The 24,595-nt window shown below is 39.3% G+C and overlaps 2 protein-coding genes across 5 annotated transcripts; both read left to right on the top strand.

Annotated features, from left to right (window-relative positions):
• Positions 1 to 14,180: 14,180 nt before the first annotated feature.
• On the top strand, positions 14,181 to 15,767 carry LOC103985269 (phosphatidylinositol 4-phosphate 5-kinase 9). The gene is made up of 3 exons (XM_009402921.3): positions 14,181 to 14,877; positions 14,984 to 15,212; positions 15,290 to 15,767. Exons 1-3 carry the CDS (start codon positions 14,237 to 14,239, stop codon positions 15,452 to 15,454), a joined length of 1,035 nt encoding a protein of 344 aa, XP_009401196.2. The 5' UTR covers positions 14,181 to 14,236; the 3' UTR covers positions 15,455 to 15,767.
• A 1,672-nt stretch (positions 15,768 to 17,439) lies between these two features.
• On the top strand, positions 17,440 to 23,315 carry LOC135584037 (protein WEAK CHLOROPLAST MOVEMENT UNDER BLUE LIGHT 1-like). 4 transcript variants are annotated; one of them, XM_065109009.1, is made up of 4 exons: positions 17,440 to 17,695; positions 20,140 to 20,647; positions 20,732 to 21,057; positions 21,387 to 23,315. In XM_065109009.1, the coding sequence occupies exons 2-4, from the start codon at positions 20,182 to 20,184 to the stop codon at positions 23,217 to 23,219; spliced, it is 2,625 nt and encodes an 874-aa protein (XP_064965081.1). In that variant the 5' UTR covers positions 17,440 to 17,695; positions 20,140 to 20,181; the 3' UTR covers positions 23,220 to 23,315. The 4 variants fall into 4 exon arrangements, with proteins under 4 accessions (XP_064965081.1, XP_064965080.1, XP_064965082.1 ...); XM_065109008.1 differs by having other exon boundaries at positions 17,441 to 17,695; positions 20,140 to 21,057; XM_065109010.1 differs by lacking the exon at positions 17,440 to 17,695 and having other exon boundaries at positions 20,192 to 20,332; positions 20,430 to 21,057.
• The last annotated feature ends 1,280 nt before the right edge of the window (positions 23,316 to 24,595 follow it).

Below are 24,595 nucleotides of genomic sequence, written 5' to 3' on the forward strand. Positions count from 1 at the left end.
TAGGCTCATGTCTGACTTCAGATATTCTCTTCGTTGTTCTCCATCAATGTTCAGCCTCTCATTCTAATATAAAGGTGACCAGAGAAACCCTATTTTCTCTATTCACATCATCTATTATTTTGCTACCATTGGATCAGATTCATTACTAAAACCAAAAAGACTAAGCTTCTTAAATTGTTCTATTCCTAGTCTAGTCTGATTTGATGTCTCTGCTCCATCATTTCTTTCTTGTTGAACTTGTTATCGCATCAGATGGGTCATAGTTTCAAGAGTTCATATAATCCCACTCAATTGATTAGCACTATATACAATAGGAGAATCTGATGACCTCATAATCCTTGCTTCCTAAAAATACCAAAAGAGAAATTTTTGTTAATCACTTTATAAAAATTACTAAACCTCAAGATATATTACACATGTAGCTTATTAACAAAAAGGTCTTAGTCATCCTCAAATCTTTCTCTCATACCACTTTGTCACACCCCTCGAATTATCACATTCAGGAGGTGTGACTCTAACTTAAATTAATAATATTAAATTTCATCAATAATTCAAAATTAATGATCCAGACTAACATTTAAGAATACTGAAAACATTCAAATATCTAACAATCCATAAAACCTGTGCAGTTCATAATCATACACCACATCACTCATAATGATTCATAAAATCCGAAGTTACCTCACCAAAACAATAACCACATCATAAATCCACAAGTGTGGGAATCTATATAATCATAAAACCAATATTTACTACAAGTTCATATCATTATACAAATTAAACTTAACATTCCAAAATCTTAAATATGAGAGGTCCTTTAAACTTTTACAAAACACATAAGTTCAAATTTATCATCAATATTTCATTAGACGCGTGCTTATATAACAAAAGTATATCAACCAATAAAGATTTTCTCAAAATATTCTAGTTTTTCATTGCCTCAGCCCAATTCAAACATCATAGTAAGTGATAAACTAACCTAAAAAATTTATATTGCAACGGAGTGAGCTATAAAGCTCAGTAGCTTGGTATCGAAATGCAAAGCATGGATACTAGAGTTCATACATAGCATCTCATTAGATACAAAATCACAAATGTCATCTTATTCGATACATACTTTATTCATGATAATAGAGGAAAGGTAATTAGAGTATATTATTGGCATAAAAAGTATATTAGCCACGTATCAAATGACATGAGAAGCAATTTGGTGCATATCAAAGGCGTAAGAATGTTTTGGAGCATATCAATGACATACGAAATATTTCAAAGTATATCAAGTGAACAAATAACAAATATAAGCTTGTATGTTATATTTGATATTGCATGCATTTCATTCTTATCTAAAGCGCATGTGATGTTGCCCCTAAATTTGCCTACAAGATTCAAGTATATAAATAATTTAAGGACTGGAGCATATAAAAATTCAAAGCAATAATATAAAGTTCAATTAACGAAATGATTTTAATTGAAATCAATTTATAAAGGGATGAAACAAGAATATGCAAAATCAATAAAAACTTAATTCTGGTAAAATTTGAGAGGTACATTTCATAAATTATTTAAAGAATCAATTATACTCTAATTTACTCAAACTAGGTGTCATTTGAAATATATATCAATCTAGTTTTAGATAAATTAAGTTTTATAATAATTTGAGTTTCCAACAAGGAGTTATAAATAGTTTAATAATAAAGGGTCTGAGAACATCATCTCTATTTTACGAAATTTATAGAGTTGATTAGAACTGATGTTTCAATAGGTATTTATATTTTAAACTTTTTATATTATTATGAAAAGAAATATCTATGAGTCAAGTTTCTCATGAAGTATATTTTAGCATAATTGGATTCTTTAGTAGAGAGTATAAGTAAAAGAGTACTAAAAGGTCAGAACTTACTGTCTCTATTTTACAGATTCTATAGAGTAAATTAAAATAAAGTTTGGATAGGTATTTAGACTCCAAATTTATCAATCTTGATATTAATAGATAGATCTATGAGTTATTTTCGGATGAATTTGATTTTGCCTAAATCAGAGTTCAATGTAGAATGTTATGGCTAGAATAAAACAATAAGGTCAGAATTTCAAAATTTTAAATTCATAATTTTATTCATGAACAAGAGAGATATCATGTATAAAACCAACATCATTCAAATTTTACAAAATTAAGATAAAATTAGATATCAAGATTATTATAGGATTGGGTTAAAACACCTGTCTTTGAGAATTTTTGATACCAAATGAGATGGTTTGAGCAAAAAGACCCTCAACCCTAAATTTTTTTCTCTTTTTCTTTCTCTCTTCTCCGATGTAAGCTGCCTTCTTAGGTTCCTTAGAAATAAAGGCATAGAGGTTTAGGTGATGAAATTTATTATTTTATATATTTTATAATTTAGTCCTTATATTATTTATATTTATGATTAGATCCTCATAGTTTACAAATAGATCATCAGATTTTATAAATAGGTTTTCAAATTTATATTTAGGATTTTCTATAAAATTTAAAATGGATACTTACATTACAATTAGATCTTTATACGAAAATTTAAAAACTACACTCTCCCCCTCACTAAAACAAAATTTTCATGCAAAATGTTGTTTATTTTTTCTTTGGATTGGCTTTTTCTGTTTGGTGGAGTTGGACAGTGAAGAGGTTAAAGAGGATTCGAGTGCTGAGAAGGATGTCAAGGAGGAGTATCCCATGGTGTGTTGGGGATGGAGGAGCAAGGAAAAAACAGAATACTATGACACGAGTAAAAAGAATCCTTTTGACTCAAGAAAACTGATGTAGTATTAAAAGCAGGAGGATTGATAAGAACACTTACAAGATACCAAGTGCACACAGACTCTCTATCTATTGCTAGATGAACTACGGTCCTATTTATAGGACCTAGTGACAACCACCCTATAACTACTAGATCATGAGGTGGTTAATGAAACCACCTTATAACTACTAGATCATGATTGAAGTGGTTATTAAAATCATCATGTAACCACTAGATCATGATAACAATCTAGATAGATAACTATGAATCAAATCTCAACACTCCCCCTTGATTCATAGTTGCATACACCAATTTGCGACATAAAATAAATATGCTTTCGAAGTGGAAGTGATTTGGTGAGGATATCCGCAACTTGTTCATCCGTTCCATAATACTTCATGTGATGGCTCCACTTGCCTGAAGTACTCCTTCGATCATCTAAAGCTCCTGCACAATCACTATTAGTGAAACTAAATAATTTACATTTAAATTTTGTTTTGAACACCCATTTTAACCCAATCGCTTTCTTTTCTTTCGGTAGATCCATTAGCTCCCAAGTTTCATTCTTCTCAATTGACTTGATTTCCTTCTTCATTGCTTTTCTCCATTCCTCTTTTTTAACTGCTTCCTCAAAAGTTGTCGGATCTGAAATAAACAAAGCAAATGTTGAGTTATAAATTTCTGTCAGCGATCTGAAATTTCTTGGAGGGGTTTCATTTGAGGAATCCGAATTTGAACTGCTATTGGGTGAGGTTGACGATGAATTTGTTGGAGCAGGATCTGTCACTTGATTATGCAGAGTGTCTAGTTCTACTGGAATCTGCATTTGTGTTTCACCTTTATTGGTCTCCCAATTCCAACTTGCCCTTTCATCAAACATAACCTTTCTGTTAATAATAACTTTGCCACTAATAGGGTTATATAATCGATATGCTTTAGATTGTAAAGAATAACCAATTAAAATGCATTTCTCTGATTTGTCATCAAGCTTGTGATGATTTTATGAATTCACCAAAGCATAAGCAATACAACAAAAAAATTTTAGATGTCTAACACTTGGTTTCATACCATACCAAGCCTCAAAAGGAGTTCGATTCATAACAGCCTTTGTTGGTGAAATATTCAACAAATAAACTGCTGTTGCAACTGCTTCTGCCCAAAACTGATTTGGAAGATGTTTTCCTTTAAGCAAACTTTTGCCATTTCAACGACAGTCCGATTCTTACGCTCAGCTACACCATTTTACTCCGGTGTATATGGTGCTGTCAATTCTCTGTGAATATCATTTTCTTCACAAAAAGAACTAAACTCATTAGATAAAAATTCACCACCTCTATCTGTCCGAAGTGTCTTTATATATCTACCACTTTGTCTTTCTACAAGTGCCTTAAACTTTCGAAAATTATCAAATGTTTCAGATTTCAATTTCAAAAAATATACCCAACTCATGCGACTATAATCATCCGTAAACAATAAAAAATATTGACTTCCACCAAATAATTCTGTATTCATAGGTCCACATAAATCAGCATGAATTAATTCAAGACAATTAGATGCTCTCCATGCTTTTCCAATAGGAAATGGTTTTCTACTTTGTTTGCCATAAATACATCCTTCACATACATCAAGTGTATTAATCTTAGGCAATCCAAAACCATTCCTTTTTTACTTAACAACCTTAAACCTTTAATGTTAAGGTGTCCATATCTTAAATGCCATAAACTAGACTCATTCTTTTGAGTTGTGATAAGCGCATGTCTTTCAATATTTGACACATCAAGTGGAAACATCTTGTTTTGTGTCATGCAAACATTTACTATAATCAAACCAGATTTCTTATCTCTAATAGTGCATGAACCATCATCAAATATTACTGAATATCCATCATTTACTAATTGTCCAACACTCAACAAGTTATGTGATAAAGTAGGAACAAAGAAAACATTATCAAGGTATTTTACCTTCCCTTGATTTGTCTTCACCTCAATTGTTCCTTTCCCTTCCACTTGGATTTGCTTGTTATTTCTCTAACATTCAACTTGTGAGTCTCATCAATATCTCTAAATATTGATTTTATGTCTGACATATGATTAGAACATCCACTATCCAAAAACCAAATATTATTTGAGATGTTATGAATTTGTGAATGAGTCATAAACAACTTACTATTTTCTTCATTTTTCTCCACGTAGCTTGCTTGCTTTTCTCTTTTCCAACAATCTGCCTTCATGTGACCAAACTTTTTACAATAGTGACATTGAATTCCACTTTTGTAATTTTTTTTATCATAATTTGATTGCCCTTGTTCATCAAAGTGTCCTCTTCCTCTTTCATTTCCTCTACCACGAAATCCTCCTCTGCCACGTTATCTTCTTGTTGATTTTTTGTCTTCTTTTGAAGTAGAAGACTCTCCCTTAACCTGAAATGTTTTTTCTTCACTTTTTTCAAGTGACCTGTTCAACCTTACTTCATGTGCTTGCAAGGAACCCATTAGTTCATCAAATGAATAAGTAGATAAATCTTTTGATTCCTCAATTGCGGCAACAACATGATCAAATTTCGGAGTCAAACTTCTCAAAACTTTTACAACAATTATATGATCAGGAAGATGTTCACCATAAGATTTCATTTGACTAACAATTTCAGTCACTCGAGAAAGAAAATCTTGCACAGATTCATTGCTTTTCATGAACAAAATTTCAAACTCACGACGAAGGGTTTGAAGTTTTACCGTAATCACCCTTGATGAGCCTTGAAATTCATTTTGAAGTATCAACCAAGCTTGCTTTGAGGTTGTCGCTGCTGCAATTCTTGAGAAGATCGTCTCATGTACAGCTTGTTGAATGAAGAACAATGCCTTTGAGTCTTTCTTTTTATTCTCCCTTAGCCTGATTTCGTCATCTGGATCTGCATATCCATTCTCTATTAAGTCCCAAAGATCTTGAGACTTAAATAGAGTCTTCATCTTGATACTCTAAAATTCATAACTTTTGCCCAAGAAAATTGGGATAAGGGGTTAAGACATGGAATTGCCGTTAAAAGCCATAATACCCAGTTCAGATTGAAACTAGGCTTTGATACCACAAATGTTGGGGATGGAGGAGCAAGGAAAAAACAGAATACTACGATACGAGTAAAAAGAATCCTTTTGACTCAAGAAAACTGATGTAGAAAGCAGGAGGATTGATAAGAACACTTACAAGATACCAAATGCACACAGACTCTCTATCTATCTGTCTCTTTCTCTATATCTATTGCTAGATGAACTACGGTCCTATTTATAGGACCTAGTGACAACCACCCTATAACTATTAGATCATGAGGTGATTAATGAAACCACCTTATAACTACTAGATCATGATTGAAGTGGTTATTGAAATCATCATGTAACTACTAGATCATGATAACAATCTAGATAGATAACTATGAATCAAATCTCAACATGGTGGAGGTGAGTGTTATTACGAATGGAGAGAGGGACGAGTAAAAAATATTATATTTATGGAGCAATGGTGTTGGTGCGAATGACTATGAGCCACAATATACCGTACTCTATTATTTTCGCTATTTTTAGTGATTATATTTGAGAGATATTGTAAGATTTTGACATGGCACTGCCAGAGCCAACCCCAAGTGAGCCCAAATTAATTCAGGATGCCGGGAATAAAAAAAATGCTGGAGCAGCTGTTGGGGACACCGGAGGTAATGCTTTGAATTTTATCACATCACAGTATCTGTTTATCTGATCTGAAAAAGCAAACGAACTTAGAAAGTACTTGATTTTTGTGTTTAGATAATAATTAATGGCATTGTGTTGAATATCTAAATATATCCACAGCTGAGATTTTATTTAGTGTGGTTGTAATACTTTGAACTCATAAGATGGTGGACAAGAGATCATACTAAGGACAAATACACGGCACCCTTTTGTTTTTTTACAACATCTATATGCCACACTTACCGATTGGCATTGGCTAGTTGGACAAAGTATCACAATAAAACTTTGCCTTTTAGACCTTTCTGAACAGCTTTCGATGATGTTTTTGTCTCCTTTCTTTTTTGCATAGTTTTTGTCACCTGTCACTTTTAAGATTGATCTTTTACTAGGTGTCTTGGTACCTGTGGATCTTTTAAGTGTTTATGCTTCTTGATTCAGAAGTTTTGTGAAGAGGATGAGAAATTATCATTGAGAAGGATGCGGACATGCGTAGGTCAGACTCATTGAGAAGGGTGAGTAAACTTTGTCTTCTATTTTGTGCAGTGATCAATCTGTTTTATTTCCCCACTAGGTTGCTTATAATAATGCATGTCACTTTCTGCGAGTTCTATCCGGCATGTGGAGGAAGTCTTCTATTCTTTGTAGTTCTTGAGGTCATTCTAAATGTGAATTATGTTCGTCAGTCGTTCACTTTGGATATAAGCATGATTGTTAGATGCAGAGGAAACATGTTGCTTCTGTTTGAGTGTCCAGCTTATCACCTTTCCGTAATTTGTTGTTGCTTATCCGTCATATTAAATGGTTCTCAATGCAAGCAGGCAGAAGCGAAGGCAACAAGAGCGGGGGAGCAAATCACAGAGAAATGGAAACATGATCTGGTAATTGCCTTTGGACAACATTAACGTTTAACTACTAGAGGCATGAACCTGAAGTTACTAATGTTTATGCCCTATCATTTTATCACTATAATAGACTCTTCGAGCAAGTGTTGCTTGCTAAGGCACAATAGAGGAAATTAGAGTTGCTGTTCCTGTCCTGGTCTGATCATCATAAGAAGCTTTTCAATTTTCTAAGGTACAGATTTTTTTTTTCTTTAATTTTGCTTTGTAAACCTTCTTCATTTCCTGTATTTTTTTCCCCTTCTTTACAGAAATTTATCCCAATCTCTTTTTGTGGCAATTTTTCTTTCTGAATATCTTTTTTATGTAATAGATCCACAAGTCAATGCACTTTTTATCTGGCTATCTTTTGAACTTTTGTATACATAACTTGGTTGACTTTAATCAAATATTTCTGTTTCTATGGCCAGTTATTTTTATTTCTGACCCAAGTGTGCATATTGACAATTCAATTCAGACAGGTAACTTTCTGATTATATGCATAGTTCTAATATTCCATAAGAATACAAGTGTCACTACTGCATATCATTCATTAACATCTCTCTAATTTGGTTCATTATTTAAACTTCACCTTTTTTCCCCCTTTGTATTAGAACCAGGGCAGAACTGCCAGTAAGTTTCAAGGAGGGCTGATAACCTGGTGAATCTGCAGGAGACAATGGACAGGGAACTGGACACGTACAAGTTGGGAACATAGGTCCCAAAACAAGGAGGATACCAGGCGTCGTTGATGCCTAAGAGAAGTCGTGGAGGATTTGACTGCTGAAGATGAGCTAATGGATGGAAGTCCTTCAGGTCCATGAGAGGATTGATGGCGATCCACAGAAGGTGCCTGATACCGGTAATGACAGTTGAAGTCCGGTAGTGATGCAATAGTTAGATGTGGTGATTAGGCCTTGTTTTGAAGCTATTTAAACATCTTATTTTGTTTTACCGTTTATTTACATGTGGCTTATTATTGCTCTTTTGATGTCTGTATTTTGTTTCTAATATTTTCCATTTGGCATAGTAACTAATCGAACTTAGACAAGGTGGATAGAATTTATTTTGTTTGAATTTTGGTAACGATGACTATGCCTTGGATTGTTAAACACGATGCAACATTGCATTAAATTGTTTCATTTATACCTCAGCGATAATTGATGGAGGATGGATTTTTGGTTGTTGTTTTTGTTATTCGTTGGAAAAGAGAAACCTTATTGCTCTATACGTCCTTTTGTTTGTTGTTTTTAGCTGTAGTTTCTTCATCTTAAAAACTTTATGTGCATAACTTAATTACATATTATCTTGTATGGTTAAACTTTTTTTTTTTTTGATATATTGATCATTAGATTTAAAAAATTTATATTAAAATATTGTTAATTATGAAAGTGAAATATTTACTTTTATTTATCCTAATACCATCAATCTTACCGATGGAAGATTTCACGCGTGATAACACATATATGAATAACACAAAAATGATGGACAAAAAAATAATTTTAATAGTGGCAATAGACAATAACATCATGGGTGACTATTGTGATGGTAGTTGGTGACAATGACATGGTGGTCAGTCTTGTCGATGTCGATTTTCAATGGTCGGCCTTGTCGATGTCGATCTGAACATTAATAATGTGGAGAAAGATGAGGTAGAGAGGTGAGCTATATGTGTCGAAGGAGGAAAAGGAGGGAGGTGAGACATCTGCGTTGGTGCCACATTACTCTACCTCCTCTTCCTCCAACATCACTCTGTATCTACGTCAGTGCCGGAGGAGAAAGAGGAGACAGGTGAGGCATCTACATCGGCGCCACACTCAAATCCTCAAACGGTTGTTTCATCCCGTGGCGCGACGGGTTCGAGGAAGAACAATGGGTAGTGAGAAAGAGGGAGAGGTTGCGAGCAAGCTCATCAAAGAGGCACACTTGCTTCGAACTCTCGAGCTTTAGCCAACGTGTGAATGATGCATATGCCCCGACTACAAAGGCGTGGTCGTTGACCTGCTTTTAGATTAGCTCCACCTGCCACTAAAGAGGATCTGATCCGATAGTAAGGATTGATTATCGCACAAAATGGAGACTCAAAGCATATAAAATCCAATGACATGAGAAATAGTAAACCCTCATCCTCCTTCTCTCTCACTTCCGGTGCCTTGGTAGCAGAAGAGAGTATCAGAAAGATGGTTGCGACGAATACAACGAGCAAGAAGGAGGATGAGGGTTTGTTGTCACTCCCGTCATCGAATATGTATTCTTTAGGCCTATATTTTATATAACAATTAGTCTGTTGAATCTCGAATTTTGATGATAAAACTAATTGATAGTGTTTATGATTTAATCTGCATTTTGAGTGACGTAGGATACTTCGATCAGGGAGAGACAATTAAAGCAGGAAGAATTATGTTGGGTCAGAGAAAAACATGTCAGAAGATTGAATGTCGAGCCGAAAGATCGATCGACGTATCGACAGAAGGCTTCGGGCCATGAGTTCGGGCATCGGGCCAAAAAGAGCGGATATTGTGCTAAGGAAATTGGAGTTGCAGAGGTCAACTAGCCGATTGGGCAATAGGCCGCAAGAGAGGATGATATATCGAATAATCGGACGAGGTGTCGATGAACCAATGACATGCCGGACAACATCTGATTAGCATAGTATTAATTATCTATATTGAAGTGTATTTTATGTATGTAGGATTAACCACGATAACAAGGCATAAAGCAAAATGAAGTCTCGAAGTCAAGAACGAGATTTCGTTGGGAGTTCGAGAGTTCATCGGAAGTTCTGCTGGAACCAACCAAGAAGTCCAAGAGCTTGCCAAAGAAGCTCATCGGAACTCACCAAGAAGATCGTCGTGAAGTTCAAGAGCTTACCGAGAGTCCGTTGGAACATTACTGAGAGATCGTCGAAAGTTCGCCGAAAGATCATCGGAAGAAACCTTGACTCATCGGACTTATTTAGCTTAGTGTATGCCTTATAATTCATAGTTAACACATAATTTAGATTAAAATTAGGCCAACTCAATTAGGGGCCAATTGAGCCCATGCAAGGACTGTGTTGGGCTAAGTGAAAAGGCCTAAACAATGACCCAAGAGGTGGCACCATCGTGGCACAGTCTCCGAGACTATATCAAGTGGTAGTACCGCCCAGACATAATCTCCGAGAGGCTGTCAGGCGGTGGTACCACCCAGTGTCAAGTGTCATGTGGTGGTATCGCCCAGCATAGGTAGTGGTACCGCCCGTACCCAGGAAACCCAGGATGAGACATTTTTAGGCTCCAAGTTTGAATCAACTTGAGGCTTATAAATACCCCTCTCATCCCTGGTTAAAAGACACAAGAATTGAGAGTAAGAAAGAAAGAAACGCTGTTGTAATCATGTGTGAACTCCTCTCATTCTTCTAAGTGTTAGAATAGTTTGAGAGAGGAGTAAGTTGTTGAATCTCGGATTTTGATGATGAAACTAATTGATAAGTGTTTATGATTTAATCCGCATTTTGAGTTGATGCAGGATGCTTTAATTAGGGAGAGACAATTAAAGCAAGAAGAATCATGTTGGGCGGAGGAAAACATGTCAGAAGATTGGACGACGGGCCGGAGAATCAGTCGATGTATCGATAGAAGGCTTCGGGTCATGGATTCGAGCATCAGACTAAGAAGAGCGGATATTGCGCCAAGGATATCAAAGTTACGGAGGTCAACTGGCTGATTGGGCAATAGGCCGCAAGAGAGGACGATGCGCCGAAGAATCGGACGAAGCGTCGATGGACCAATGACATACCGGGACAACATGATTCATATTTAGTAATAATTGTCTAGATCAAAGTGTATTTTTGTGTGTACAGGATTAACTGCGATAGCAAAGCATAAAGCAAAATGAAGTCTTGGAGTCAAGAATGTGATTTCGTTGGGAGTTTGAGAGTTCATCGGAAGTTCGGACATTCGTCGGAAGTTCTACCGGAACCAACCGAGAAGTCCAGGAGCTTGCCAAAGAAGCTCGTCAAAACTCACCAAGAAGATCATCGTGAAGTCCATGAGCTTGCCAAAGAAGCTCGTCAGAACTCACCAAGAAGATCATCGTGAAGTCCAGAAGCTTGTTGGAAGTCCACCGGAACATTGCCGAGAGATCGTCGAAAGTTCGTCGGAAAGATCACCGGAAGCTCGCTGGAAGAAATCGGACTTATCTTGCTTAGAATATGTCTTAGGAATCGTAGTTAGCACATAATTAGAGTTGGGATTGGGAGGTAATCCCATCAACTCTGTTAGGGGCCAATTGGGCCCAAAACTGGACTGGTTTGGGCCGAATTCAAGGCCCAACTAGGGTGCTGAAACCCACGTCGGCGGTGGCACCGTCAGGTTTGACGGTGGCATCGCTTGGGGAATAGCACTCCAGGATTCCTAGGCGGTGGTACCGCCCAATACTAGATCCTACAACGATAGTACTACCTAGGAACAGCGGTGGTACCGCCAGTACCCAGGAAACCTAGGATGAGATCTTTTTAGACTCCAAGTTTGAATCAACTTGAAGCCTATAAATACCCCTTTCATCCCTGGTTAACACATACAAGCATAGAGAAATTAAAAAGAGAAAAACGCTGTAGAAATCTCTTGTGAGATTCCTCCTCTAATCTAAGTGCTAGAATAGTTTGAGAGAGGAGTGAATGCTTGTAAGGGTTGTCTCCGAAACTCGGTAAAAGGAGAAGAGGGGTGTAAGAAGGAGGTTGATCTTCGCCTATTAAAGGAAGATCGATAGTGGATGTCGGTGGCCTCGACAGAAGAGGAATCTGTGGAGTGGATGTAGGTTACGATGACCGAACCACTATAAAATTAGCGTGTTCTCTGGTTTGCATTTACTTCCTGCAATTTACATTAACTACAAACTGCCTTCAATACGCTCTTACTTCACTTTCAAAGTTAAGCATTTCCGAGTTCGATTTTATCATACGAAAGGATTTTTCGAAACTGACGTTTTTATCCACTGTACTAATTCACCCCCCCCTCTTAGTACCGACTTGTTTCTAATATAAGTGGGGGTGTAAGGGTTATCTCCTAAACTCGGTAAAAGGAGAAAGAGCTGTAGAAGGTGGTTGATCTTCGTCCATTGAAGGAAGACCGATAGTGGCTACCGGTGGCCTCGACGGAAGAGGAATCGGTGGAGTGGATGTAGGTTACGACGACCGAACCACTATAAAAATCTGGTTTGCATTTCTTTTGAGCAATTTACTTTAACTGCAAACCACTTTACTTGCTTACTGCTTGCAATACGTTTACGAACATTCTTTCAAGTCAAGCATATTTTCGGGATGAGTTTTTAACGTACGAAAGAATTTTTAGAACAAAGTTATTTTTACCACTGTACTAATTCACCCCACCAAACCACAACACCCCCTCCCCCCCCTTCCTCTTAGTGCCAACTCGTTCTTAACATAGTTATCATCGTCCAATCGGATCCCCTTCGATCGCAGGTGAAGTTGATATGGAAGCAGATCAACGACCACGTTGTTGTGGACGAGGCGTGCGTGTCGTTTACATGTGCAACTAAGGCTCGAGAGCTTGAAGTATGTGCACTTCTTCGTTGAGCTCGCTTGCAACCTCTACCTCCTTTTCGTTGCCCACCTCCCCTTCCTCGAATCCGTTGCACTACTGGGTGAAGCGACCTTCCGAGAATTTGAGTGTGACGCCAATGCAAATGCCTCATATGCCTCCTCTTTCTCCTTTGGCACCGAAGTAGATGTAGAGTGGTGTCGGAGGAGGAAGAGGAGGTAAAGCGATGTGGCACCGATGCAGATGTCTCATCTCCCTCCTCTTTCTCTTTTGACGTTGACACAGATGCCTCACCACTTTGTCTTCTCTTCTTTCTCGTCATCAATGTTCGGATCAACATTGACAAGGTTGACCATTGCGTCATTGTTGTCGACCGTCAGTACAACAGCCACTCAGTGTCTTCGACCATCATCATTATTAAAATTATATTTTTATCTATCATTTTTGTATTATTCATGTATATGTTGTCACGTGTTATATTTTTCGTCAGAAAGACCGATGATATCAGGATAAATGAGATTAAATATTTTTATTTTTTATAATTATAAATATTTTAATATAATTTGTTTAAATATATAAACTGAATTATTAAAGAGTCCTCGATGAGACGATGTATAATTACCCCTTGCAGTTACAACTCGTGAACGGAAGAATACGAGGGATCCAGGTCAACATTCTGACTCGGACCCATCCCTATTCCTGTCAAAGCCAAAAAAAAAAAAAAAACGTGTTCTGATCCACATAACACAATCAATCGAGTCTTATCCTTGTCAGCTATGTCCTGCAAATGAGGTGGTTGCATGAACATAATATGTTTTAAATATTGAGAAGCTTATCACCGATTTGGGGAGGTGAGTTGCATGGACATAAGCACAACACGCGGCGGCGGTCAGAGACACGCATCCACACATCGCAAGCCGATCCACAACGTACCTGTCACGCCCAACGTCACCGATCTCGTCAACAACAGGCGCCGACATCGACCATGAACCACACCGGAGCCCTGTCTCCGTCAGCCGTTCCGCCCGGGCCCATGCTCGTTTCCCCGAGCGATCCATATCCGAACCCAACCCTAATCGTCTCTCGTGGGCCCCAAATCCTCGCTTTTTTTGTTTGTGTCTTTCTGCGCGCACCTCTCCGCCACGCTCTTTTGACGTCAGTCAATGTCATTCCACCCATCACACCGTCCATAGACACCGTTGACGCCGACGTGGCCCCTACCAACTCGTCCCAACCCGTTCGATCGATTCTTCCCCTATATTACCCCCGGGCTTCCGGTACCCACGGCTCTCTCTCTCCGCCGAAGAAGAGCGCAAAGAACAGGTTGGGAGAATGGAAGGTGGTTGCTCCTCTGCTCCTTTCTCAGTCTCCCTCGCCTTCTTCCTTCTCCTATCCTTCATCCTGTTCTACTTCAACTATGCCTTCGCAACGGTCAACATCCTTCTGCTCTCCTCTGCTTGTTTGGTTTTTATCTCCTTGCTCCTCGGTTGGTCCCGCTTCCTCAAGCTCAGGGCGGCCCGAAAGGACGTATCGGTTCGTTGGTTCGTCGGCGAAGACGTCGTCGGAAGATCTTCCAACAGAGGATGCATGATCGGGAAGGCTGCGAGCGAGGGAGTAATGTTCTTTGGCAACGGGGATACCTATGAAGGGGAGTTGCACAAGGGGTGGTGTCACGGGAGTGGAGTGTACTGTTTCAACGCCAGCGGGCGGTACGAGGGGGATTGGGTCGACGGGAAGTACGACGGGCACGGGATCGAGAGCTGGGCGAGGGGCAGCCGGTACCGCGGACAGTACCGGCAGGGGGCGCGGCACGGGTTCGGGGTGTACCGGTTCTACGACGGGGACAGCTACTCCGGCGAGTGGGTCATCGGGCAGAGCCACGGGCGCGGCATGCAGACCTGCTCCGACGGCAGCTGCTATGCAGGGGAGTTCAAGTGCGGCGTCAAGCACGGCCTCGGCCGGTACCGCTTCAGGTAAGACGTCCTCCTCTGTTGCTTTAAGATTAATGGCTCCAACCTCCTGCCTCCTTGTTATCGAATTGGAGGGACGTACCATGGATCAACGCTTGGTTGATTGCAGGAATGGCGATACCTACAGCGGTGAATACTTCGGGGACAAAATCCACGGCTTCGGGGTATACAGTTTTGCCAACGGCCACTGCTACGAGGGCTCATGGCACGAAGGAAGGAGACAAGGTTTGGGAACATACACGTTTGGCAATGGCGATTCAAGATCTGGTGAGTGGGACTGCGGCATTTTGAAGAACAGGTTCCTCGCAACGGACCCTGCCGTCGAGCGAGCTGTCGAGGTAATATATACACGGATCTCCAACTAGTGTGCACCGTATCGATCTTGTTGAACTCCAATCCTTTTTCATTTCTTCAGGCTGCAAAGAAGGCCGCAGAGAACTGTGTCCTTCTCCCGCAGGCGGAGGAGCAAGTCAAGCATGCCGTTTCAGCAGCAAACAAGGCAGCCATGGCTGCTCGAGTTGCTGCAGTCAGAGCAGCCCAGAACGAGAAGGAAGACAAATTCTGTGACATATACGTGTGAGATTACACCTCGATACTGTAAATACTGACAGCAACTTTGCACGCCACGAGACGGTAACATGTAGATGAGAACATGGAAGTTTGCAGAGCTGTGACTGCTCTCCATGTTCTAGTCTTCGACGTCTTCAACAGAGAAAGAAAAAGAGAAAGATCTGCAAGCTACCATGTGCCATGATCCTTGGGCTGTCAATTGTGTTTGAATCTGCACATGGGGAACAACAGCCATTAGATGCTCATTTGTCTTAGAAGCTCTTCTAGTAAATTTACTTGTTTGATAAAATTACTTGGATCTGCTGGAACAGAACGCAGTAACATGCACCTGTTGCAGTGTCTCATAGCTATTGGGCCTTCGCACAAGCCCATTATTGGCTTCGATTGGCCCGACAAGCGCCGGCATCTATAAAACGAGTAACGGCAAAGCGTCGTCGATCTCACGGAACATAGGCTGCTCGAGATCCACCGTGAACACGGATCTCAAAGCACATTGGACGCGTCAGGGCCAGGCTCTTTTTTAACCCCACCCCAACAAAAAAAAAAGAAAAGAAAAGATTATTTATCACTTAATAGAACGAAAATAATCCCAGAGAATTGCTCAAAGTTACATCCGAAAGAGGGGCCCAGCTCTCTTTACTGGATATCCATAAAATAATCCAAATATAGAGCTCATCGAGATCCATCATAAACATGAATCTCAAAGCACTAATACGATTAATATAGGGTATATTCGAGAATATATTTTAAATGTGGATTAGGGGTTTAATGTAAATTTTAAATATGAATTGATGCTTGATAAAGTATTTAAAATTTGTATATATTATTTTATCAAACGTTCAAAGTATTTTATAACTAATACATTTATTTAAACCTATTTATCTAAATATTATTAAAAAATATAAAATATATTATTAAATACAAATATACTTATCAGTTGTTCTCCAAATGCATATTAATTTATTTTATTTTTTTAATATTTAAAATCATCTTGTCATTGTTGGACCGAACGATTTTACTTTCGTTATGTGACATAATGAGCTGTCAATATCTGTTTGATGAGATTTGGAACCACATGACATTTTCCTCATAGCCCCCATTCCACAAAGTCTTTGCCACATTTCCACGTTTTCTCCTCCATCATCTTCTTCCTTTGTCTTCAGTTGAGTTGCCTCCGATGCCGTATTAATCATATGGGTCTGCTTGGTCTGATCTAAAGCCAGGGAAGGGGGGGGCAGCCAAATTTGTAGACGTCCTAATTTGGACTATTATTTATATATTTATATGTCTAGTGTAGTAGTGAAGCTACTAAACATGTAGCAAATCGAGTGTTATGCATGATTAATTTTTTTTTTTTTTTTATATATATATAAAGGAGAATCAGTTAAAGATTTCAAAAGTCTAAAGAGGACCCATAAGGATCATTCTACGACATTTGAAATAAAGGAGAGGGAAAACTTTCTCTCCAAAAATCATCAACCAATCAGAATAATTAAAATTAATACACTGTTTGCAGAGGTATTTAATATCAGAAATAATATTCTTTTAATATCGATTTCTTTTCCTTTTCCTGACATCGACCATTCGAATGTAGCATGGTTGGACCGGCCATCGCCTCCATCACAAATTTTCATATAGCGTTAATCTCATCGTGACATCCCCATGATGACCAGGTCTAAATAAACACCAAAACCCTGCTATGCAATCTCCAAGTCTCATCGATTGTCCGCATAAATATCCTACGGATCCAAAATCTCATCCGTTCATCGATTGCCCCTCTGACGCGTACGGCGGAAAACATTAATGCACAAAGCGTATATGCGGATCGCTATCTCCTCTTTCGTGCGGCTCAGGCGGTGAGGTGGCGCCGTGTCGTCAGCTCAGACCAAGTGGGGCTCTCCTTGGGGCCCACCGAGTGCGGTCAACACACCGGAAAAAAAAAAAAACAAAAAAAGAGAGGAGGAAATAAAAGAATATGAAGAGACATTTTATCGTGATGACAATAAAGCAGGAATGTTTTGCCTATCGACGAAGAGGAAGGAGGAGGAAGTCGTAGGAGGAGAATTGAATGATGAGAGGTCGAGGAAGAGGGGCCGGAGGGATCACCTGCTCCTCTAGCCCGTGATTGGCGCCGCTGTTCTTGAATGCCTGCTTTTTGCCGAGTCCGTCTCCTCCCAGTCCGGATGATTTCTTTGTTCTGCTGTGTGTGTGGGCTTGGACCGTCTCTTCCTGATAGATAGGGAGGATCCGAGTACGTATGCTGTTTCTTTCCTCCTCTTCGATCGGCTTTTGACTTGTACTAATCTTCTTCTTTTTGGTTTGGATGGGAATTAGTCTTGTGCGCTAGCAAGTTTGAGTCAAGGTGTTGCTTTTGGTTGTCGAAGAAGGGCATCAGATTTTGGATTATACTGGTGTTTTAAACCTTACTAGAATTCAGATGAAAATCCTTGTCGTTGTTAGGAAGTTTGGATTGAGTCAACTTTGGCTATGAAAGATGGTTGATCTTTTTGGAGTTTAGGTTTTGGATTCTAGTGGTGGTTCGGAATTCAGATGCTTAGATGGCTAGGTAGGAAGATGGAAGAACTCCGATTTGTGGAGATGATGTATGGGAGCTTTAGTGCATGTTCGAGGATTGCCTTCTGCCTGTTCTTTCGGTTTAAACCCAAAAAATGTCTCGTTCGGAGCGTCTTCATGGGATCGTGGGAAGATCTTGTTGCGTGATGGGCTATTTCTTGGTGGGTTCTTGCTTTTAGGACATGGTCAATGTTTGGACCCTTTTGGATTTTTTTTTTGTTGATCAAGTGGGTCTCATCACAAAACCTTCGCAGCCGCTTGGGGATGATGCAGATTCCAAGAACATATCTTGCTGAATATTCGTATCAGTAGTTTGAGCTTATCTTTGGTGCTTCCATCAGCAAAGAGGCAGTACCTCCTTTTCATCTTTTGTCTAGCCGATTTTTCTCTGTATTACACATAATTTGTTTGCAGTTAGATCATCGTTAACATCCTTCAAGAATTAGCTGACCAAAGTATCACTAGTTGTTAAGGGAGGGAAACATCTTATGGTATGTTAGTTTTGACATGTTACTTCTTTTATCAGTAGGGATCATGTCGTATAATTTATCTTGATTATCTACCCAATGATCATGTCTTTTATCTGTTGGAAAAACCTTGAACCCTGACTTATTCTGTTACTCTAGGAGCTATCATGAATACTTTGGGAGACTCAAGGTAAACTTGCTTCATTTCAAGGGCATGCTTTAGGTTCTATCACTTTTTGATCTTTCATCAATTGGCTTTTGGTACCAAATTTAAAGTGGTGCAGATCTGATTTTAGGCTATTTATCATCCATTGTGTTAACTGAATGTTTAGGAGTGCAATCTCTTTACAAATTTGGAAAGAAATATGAAGGCAACCATCATATTAGATAGCTTCTTTGGAACACTTTGCTGTGCATTATACTGAGAGACTACATGCAGATATTGTGGTGGGCTTCTTCAAGAATAGACTATAATGACTTCGCTCTTTCTTTCACCTTTAGATCGTTCTAGTACTGTAGCCAAAATTTCCAGTTGGTATTAGCTGGTTAGAAAGGTGTAATTGATGTTATCATGTCCTTCATGAGGAATGTAGAGGACATCACATATCAGAGTTTCAAGGTTGATAAATGAATAAATAATTTTGTCATTGAGTTCTGCTCAGGAGAGTCAATGACTGCTCTTGTATTGTAAATTACATGATCATCGAAAAATTAATGGAAGTGAAGATACTCATATATTGGTACCAAATGAGATGGAACTAAACTAAACTCATATAATGATGGAGATTGATAGTTCCAGAATATAGTCTTGTACTTTGACATAAATTAATCACGCCTTAGAGTTGGTTCATTTTGTTTTCATATTTTAGGATCAGCAATTAATTAACCACGAAATTGTTTCTTCCCCAAGAGTAAACTTTGGGCATGATTTTAGCTGTTAGTGTGCTCAATGATACATAATGTATAGTAACTGCATGTGATATTTTGAGAGAATTATGCTGACTTTTAAAAAAATGCAGATGGATTTTGTGATCAATCCAGTAAATTGTTGTATAAAGTTAGCATTCAGACTATGGACTGTTCAGAAAGATATCTTGGCTTTTGTTGTGAAATTTTCGGTTGAGACTCGAGCTAAAGAATCTGAGTGTTGTTGATTCTGAAGATGATAATTAAAAACTATGCTTATCAGAATAATAGATGCAGAAATGATAAAAAATAGTAAATAAAACAATATATTACATTGGACTCCTGATCATGGTATGTTCAATTTAGTAAGAATTTTTTCTGTATTCTGTCATGAAATACAACCTGTGAAATGATCTATGATAACTTTTATTCTTTGTTTTGTTCCTTGCATTTGAGTTCACTTTAGTCTGCTCATCAATTGGCACAGTAGAAAAATTTGCTCAGATAAAAGGTACTGTATGTTATTGCATACTCTGACAGTTGTATTTTAAGACCAGAAGGTGGATGATGTGGACATCATACATCAAACTTGTAGGTTTCATCCTAATTTGATGTTGTTTTTATGAGTCACATTTTGACATGGTTATAGGCATATTTATCGACAAGTTGTGCTTGACAGCAACATAAACTATCTACTTGAATCTAACTTTCATCAAACAAATCTTTCATACTTGTATATTTGTTTCAGATGTAGAATAGAGAAGCCGAGTCAGATATATCCTACTTGTGAATGGAAGCAACAAGGGATACCTGCACAGATTTATCTGGAGTCTCCCCTACGACCATGTCTTTTTCAACAGAATGTCTTCCAACTTCTGCAGCAACTCTAACTTCCACAGTTGTTGAAAAGAATTCTGACAATAGTTGCTTGCAGGGAAAAGGTATGCATGCTTTTGAGACAAAAAATGAGCAATATCTTTCAGATCCTTCGCCATTAGACAATTATATACCTATGAGTGAATATATCAACACAAATAGCAAGCAGGAAGGTGCTGTCGAGGATTCTGTGTCATCAGTTCAGCAAAACCTTCTGGATATCACATCTCAACATGTAGCTATTGCTGAGAATTTTGATAGTCATCACCAGCAACAGACAGTTGTTGAAGAATCTGAACCACTAGTTCTGCAAGACATTCCTGATGCTTCAACAATGGACAAGAATAAACCAAATACTATGGAGAGCTTGAATATATCAGGTACTCCTACTGACGATGCTGTGGTTGTGTTACCAGAAACTGTGACTTATCTACCATCTCATTCTTTGGACGCATCAAAAGCAGAGCTGGAAAATATATCAAAGCATGAAAATGAGACTTTTGTCAAAGTTGATCCCATTCAGATTAGTAATGATTCTTCTGCATCCACTGAGACAAGAAACACTGAAGGGAGGCCCTCTTTGCAGCCTTCTGACCTCAGTCACATACAGGTTCTTAGACATACACAAAAGAAAACACCAGAATCAACTAAATCTTCTATACACAGAAAAGATGACAATGCAAACAGAGGCTTTGTCGACACTGCTGCCCCTATTGAATCTGTTAAGGAGGTTGTGACCAAGTTTGGAGGAATTATTGATTGGAAAGCTCATAAAGCTCATAATTTAGAGGTAATAATATTCTCCGAGATGATGATTATGTGAAAATTTGATGCATGAGACTACAATCTTGTTCATGTTCATTGCATTCTTAATGGCCTTCATCTTTCTCTTTGGTCCACTGTGAAGCATTACTTACTAATGAAAATGACACATTCATATTTATTGACAAACTCATGATTCAATTTCTGTTCTGAGCTTCACATTTGTAGAAGCATGTAGAATCTCTTGCTATTTTTCTTAGTAAGGTTGTGTTCCAAGACCATTTCTATCGAACTTTGCAAATGAAATTTAGAATACATCAAGATGCACCTAAGTTTTAGGATTTTGTCTCCTTGCAGAAACAGAAGCATGTTCAATCAGAACTTGAGAAGATTCGAGAAGAAATTCCAGAGTGCAAAAGACAATCAGAAGCCTCGGAAGAGGCTAAAATCCAAGTACTGAAGGAGTTGGAAAGCATGAAGAGAATCATAGAAGAACTAAAGCTGAACCTAGATAGAGCTCGAAAAGAAGAGGCCCAGGCGAAACAAGACTCAGAACTGGCCCAACTGAGAGTCAAGGAGTTGGAGCAAGGTATTGCCAATGAATCAAGCATTGTAGCTAAAACACAACTGGAGGTTGCCAAAGAAAGACATGAAGCAGCAGTTGCTGAATTGAAGTCAGTAAAAGACGACTTGCAAGCTTTACAAAGGGAATATGATTCATTGATCAGTGAAAGGGACATAGCAATGAGGAAGGCTGAGAAGGCAGTTTCATCTGCAAAGGACATTGAGAAGACAGTTGAGGAACTTACTCTAGAACTCATTGCAAAAAAAGAATCACTGGAATCAGCACATGTTGCACATCTTGAAGCAGAAGAACATAGGATTGGTGCAGCCTTGGCGAGAGATCAAGATTGCTTTACGTGGGCAAAGGAATTGAAGCAGGCCGAAGAGGAGGTGCAACAGCTTAATCAGCAGCTTACATTGACAAAAGATCTTAAACTGAAGCTAGATGCATCTTGCACTTTGCTGCAGACTTTCAAGGCTGAGTTAGAGGCATATATGAAGGCAAAACTGAAGCAAGAATCTGAGAGCACCGACAATGAGAAAATACCAGATGATGTGGAAGAAACAAAGGGAACTATGAGCTCCATTCAAGCAATAGATTCAACCAGAAAGGCGCTTGAAGAAGTGAAGGCTAGTATTGAGAAAGCCAAAGACGAGGTTAACTGTCTTAGTGTCGCAGCTTCATCCCTCAAGACTGAGCTTGATGCAGAGAAAGCAGCACTTTCCACCTTAAAACAGATGGAAGGCATGGCATCCATAGCAGTTTCTTCTCTTGAAGCTGAGCTTGATAGAACAAGACAAGAACTGGAAGTGGTCCGGATGAAGGAAAAAGAAGCTAGAGAGAAGATGGTGGAGCTGCCCAAATTAATGCAACAAGCAGCTCAGGAGGCAGATCAAGCTAAATCAGTTGCTCAGATGGCACGAGATGAACTACGAAAGGCCAAGGAGGAAGCGGAGCAAGCAAAAGCTGCTTCAAGCACCACACAGATCAAATTGCATGCGGTTCTTAAGGAAACAGAGGCTGCCAAAGCATCAGAGAAGCTGGCAATGGCACGAGTTAAGGCATTGCAAGAGAGTGAGCAGGCTGCAGGCATGGGGGGCGCGGACTCCCCTGCGGGTGTGACCCTTCCGTTAGATGAGTACTCAACTCTTTGCAAAACAGCCCATGAAGCAGAGGAGCTTGCGCACGAGAGGGTTGCAGCTGCCCTCGCGCAAATTGAAGTGGCCAAGAAATCAGAGCGAAGTAGCATAGAGAGACTGGAGCAAACGTACAGGGAGATGGATCAGTGCAAGCAAGCCCTGAGAGTTGCTATTGAGAAAGCTGAGAAGGCGAAAGAAGGAAAATTGGGTGCGGAACAGGAGTTGAGGAAATGGAGAGCCGAACTCAAACAGCGCAGAAGAGCTACAGATGCAGCTAAAGGTACCATAAATCCTCCACCGAGGAGTTTTGAGCAGAGTAGTGAACCAAAAAGCAGTAGCAAGGAAGCAACCGATGTTCATGTCCATCCTGAACCAGAAAATGCAGAACATGATGCACCTGCTAGGAACAAGACGAAGAAGAAGAAACCACTCTTCCCACGGATTGTTCTGTTCTTGGCCAGGAAGAAGCCTCAACCTGTGAAGTAATGAGCGTGCATGGTGTATGATTGCCAGTGTGAAGATGTCTTTGTTGTACCTGGAACTCCTTTTCTCTGCAAATATAGATGTGTGAGAACTTCTAAATGAGCAGTCTTTTGGTGGAGAAGCTCGAGATCGATTTGTGCAAACAAGTCAAAATGTGTACTCTTTTTGATGATCGAGTATTACAGGTTATAAATGAGCAGTGTGTAGAGCCACGGCTTAATTATTACTGGATGTATACACGCATACGTATTATATACATCCACGCATACGCTTATACGTACTTGCGTTTATATACGTGAAAACATCGTACATGGGAAAAGGGTCGGTTTGTTTGGGATGTGATTGCAACATGTCTTGATCCAAAGGGGCACAAATAGGGCGGCCTTTGGCGGTGTTTTCCCCGCGCAAACTCCTGTTGGATCCTATCATTTCTTCAGCTTGTAGGAGGCATCAGGACTGAGGGGGAACGGCTGTGAATCACTCCGGAAGGCGGCCCTTCCCTCCCCATTCTCTCCCTTCTCTTCCTTGACCTCGCAGTTCAGGTTTCCTTTCCAAACCCTTATTGTTTTTGCATTCTCAACTCTGTCATCAATTTACAGGTTCTGCCTCTCTTGTGTGATCGATTGGATTTGAATTGGATAATCGATGGCAGGAGACATTAGTGCATCTTCTGGCGGTGGCGCTCCGTCGCCCGTCTCTTCCAATCGTGACGGCTGCAGCGCCCGGGATGAGTTGGACGCGGACGCGGACGCGGACGTGGTCTGCGCTGCCGTCTCCGACCTCTCTTCCATCTCTATCTCCCCGCAGGTTGGTAAACTGTCACCGAACTAGTTTGAGTGAAAGATTGAATCTTTGACTTTGACTTGGGTGGGCGATAGTGAATTAGTGTTTGATCTCTTCATATGGACGTGTTGATTCTTCTTTTTTGCCTATTTGGTCATCACTTGCTGGTTTCCTTTGCCGAGAAGACAAACAGTTAAACTTGTTGACCCTTAAAAGTAGGACCTTTTTTGGCAGAAAGCTACCGTACCAATGGATTTGTAGAGGAGGGTCATCGGAGACTCACAAAGCCAGAAGCAAGGGAGATGATTGTTCCTGTTTTAATAGCTTAGGAAAATGATCTCATGTATCCAAATGTATAGAGATTAGTTAATCATCCTAGGGTATTAATCGACTTAGCCCAATACTGGTTATCTATTAATATATCCAATCATTTTCCCATGAATCAGACCATTTTTCACATGCATACATTCCCATCTTGTTTTGCTACTTCATGATGATCATTCAAGGTGGGAAACTATAATAATATACGTCAATTAGTTGAGCTATATGGATAATGTGTTGATTATGCTTGAAGATACCACGGGATTTGGTTTTTG

Source organism: Musa acuminata, chromosome BXJ2-5 (assembly GCF_036884655.1).
Source record: "Musa acuminata AAA Group cultivar baxijiao chromosome BXJ2-5, Cavendish_Baxijiao_AAA, whole genome shotgun sequence".
Taxonomy (NCBI): Eukaryota; Viridiplantae; Streptophyta; class Magnoliopsida; order Zingiberales; family Musaceae; genus Musa; species Musa acuminata.

Excerpts from the sequence above, each read along its gene's own strand:
- LOC103985269 (XM_009402921.3), top strand. The coding sequence starts at position 14,237 with ATGGAAGGTGGTTGCTCCTCTGCTCCTTTCTCAGTCTCCCTCGCCTTC. Across the intron at positions 14,878-14,983 it reads CTCGGCCGGTACCGCTTCAG|GAATGGCGATACCTACAGCG; the intron begins GTAAGACGTCCT and ends GGTTGATTGCAG. Across the intron at positions 15,213-15,289 it reads CCGTCGAGCGAGCTGTCGAG|GCTGCAAAGAAGGCCGCAGA; the intron begins GTAATATATACA and ends TCATTTCTTCAG.
- LOC135584037 (XM_065109008.1), top strand. The coding sequence starts at position 20,182 with ATGGAAGCAACAAGGGATACCTGCACAGATTTATCTGGAGTCTCCCCT. Across the intron at positions 21,058-21,386 it reads ATAAAGCTCATAATTTAGAG|AAACAGAAGCATGTTCAATC; the intron begins GTAATAATATTC and ends GTCTCCTTGCAG.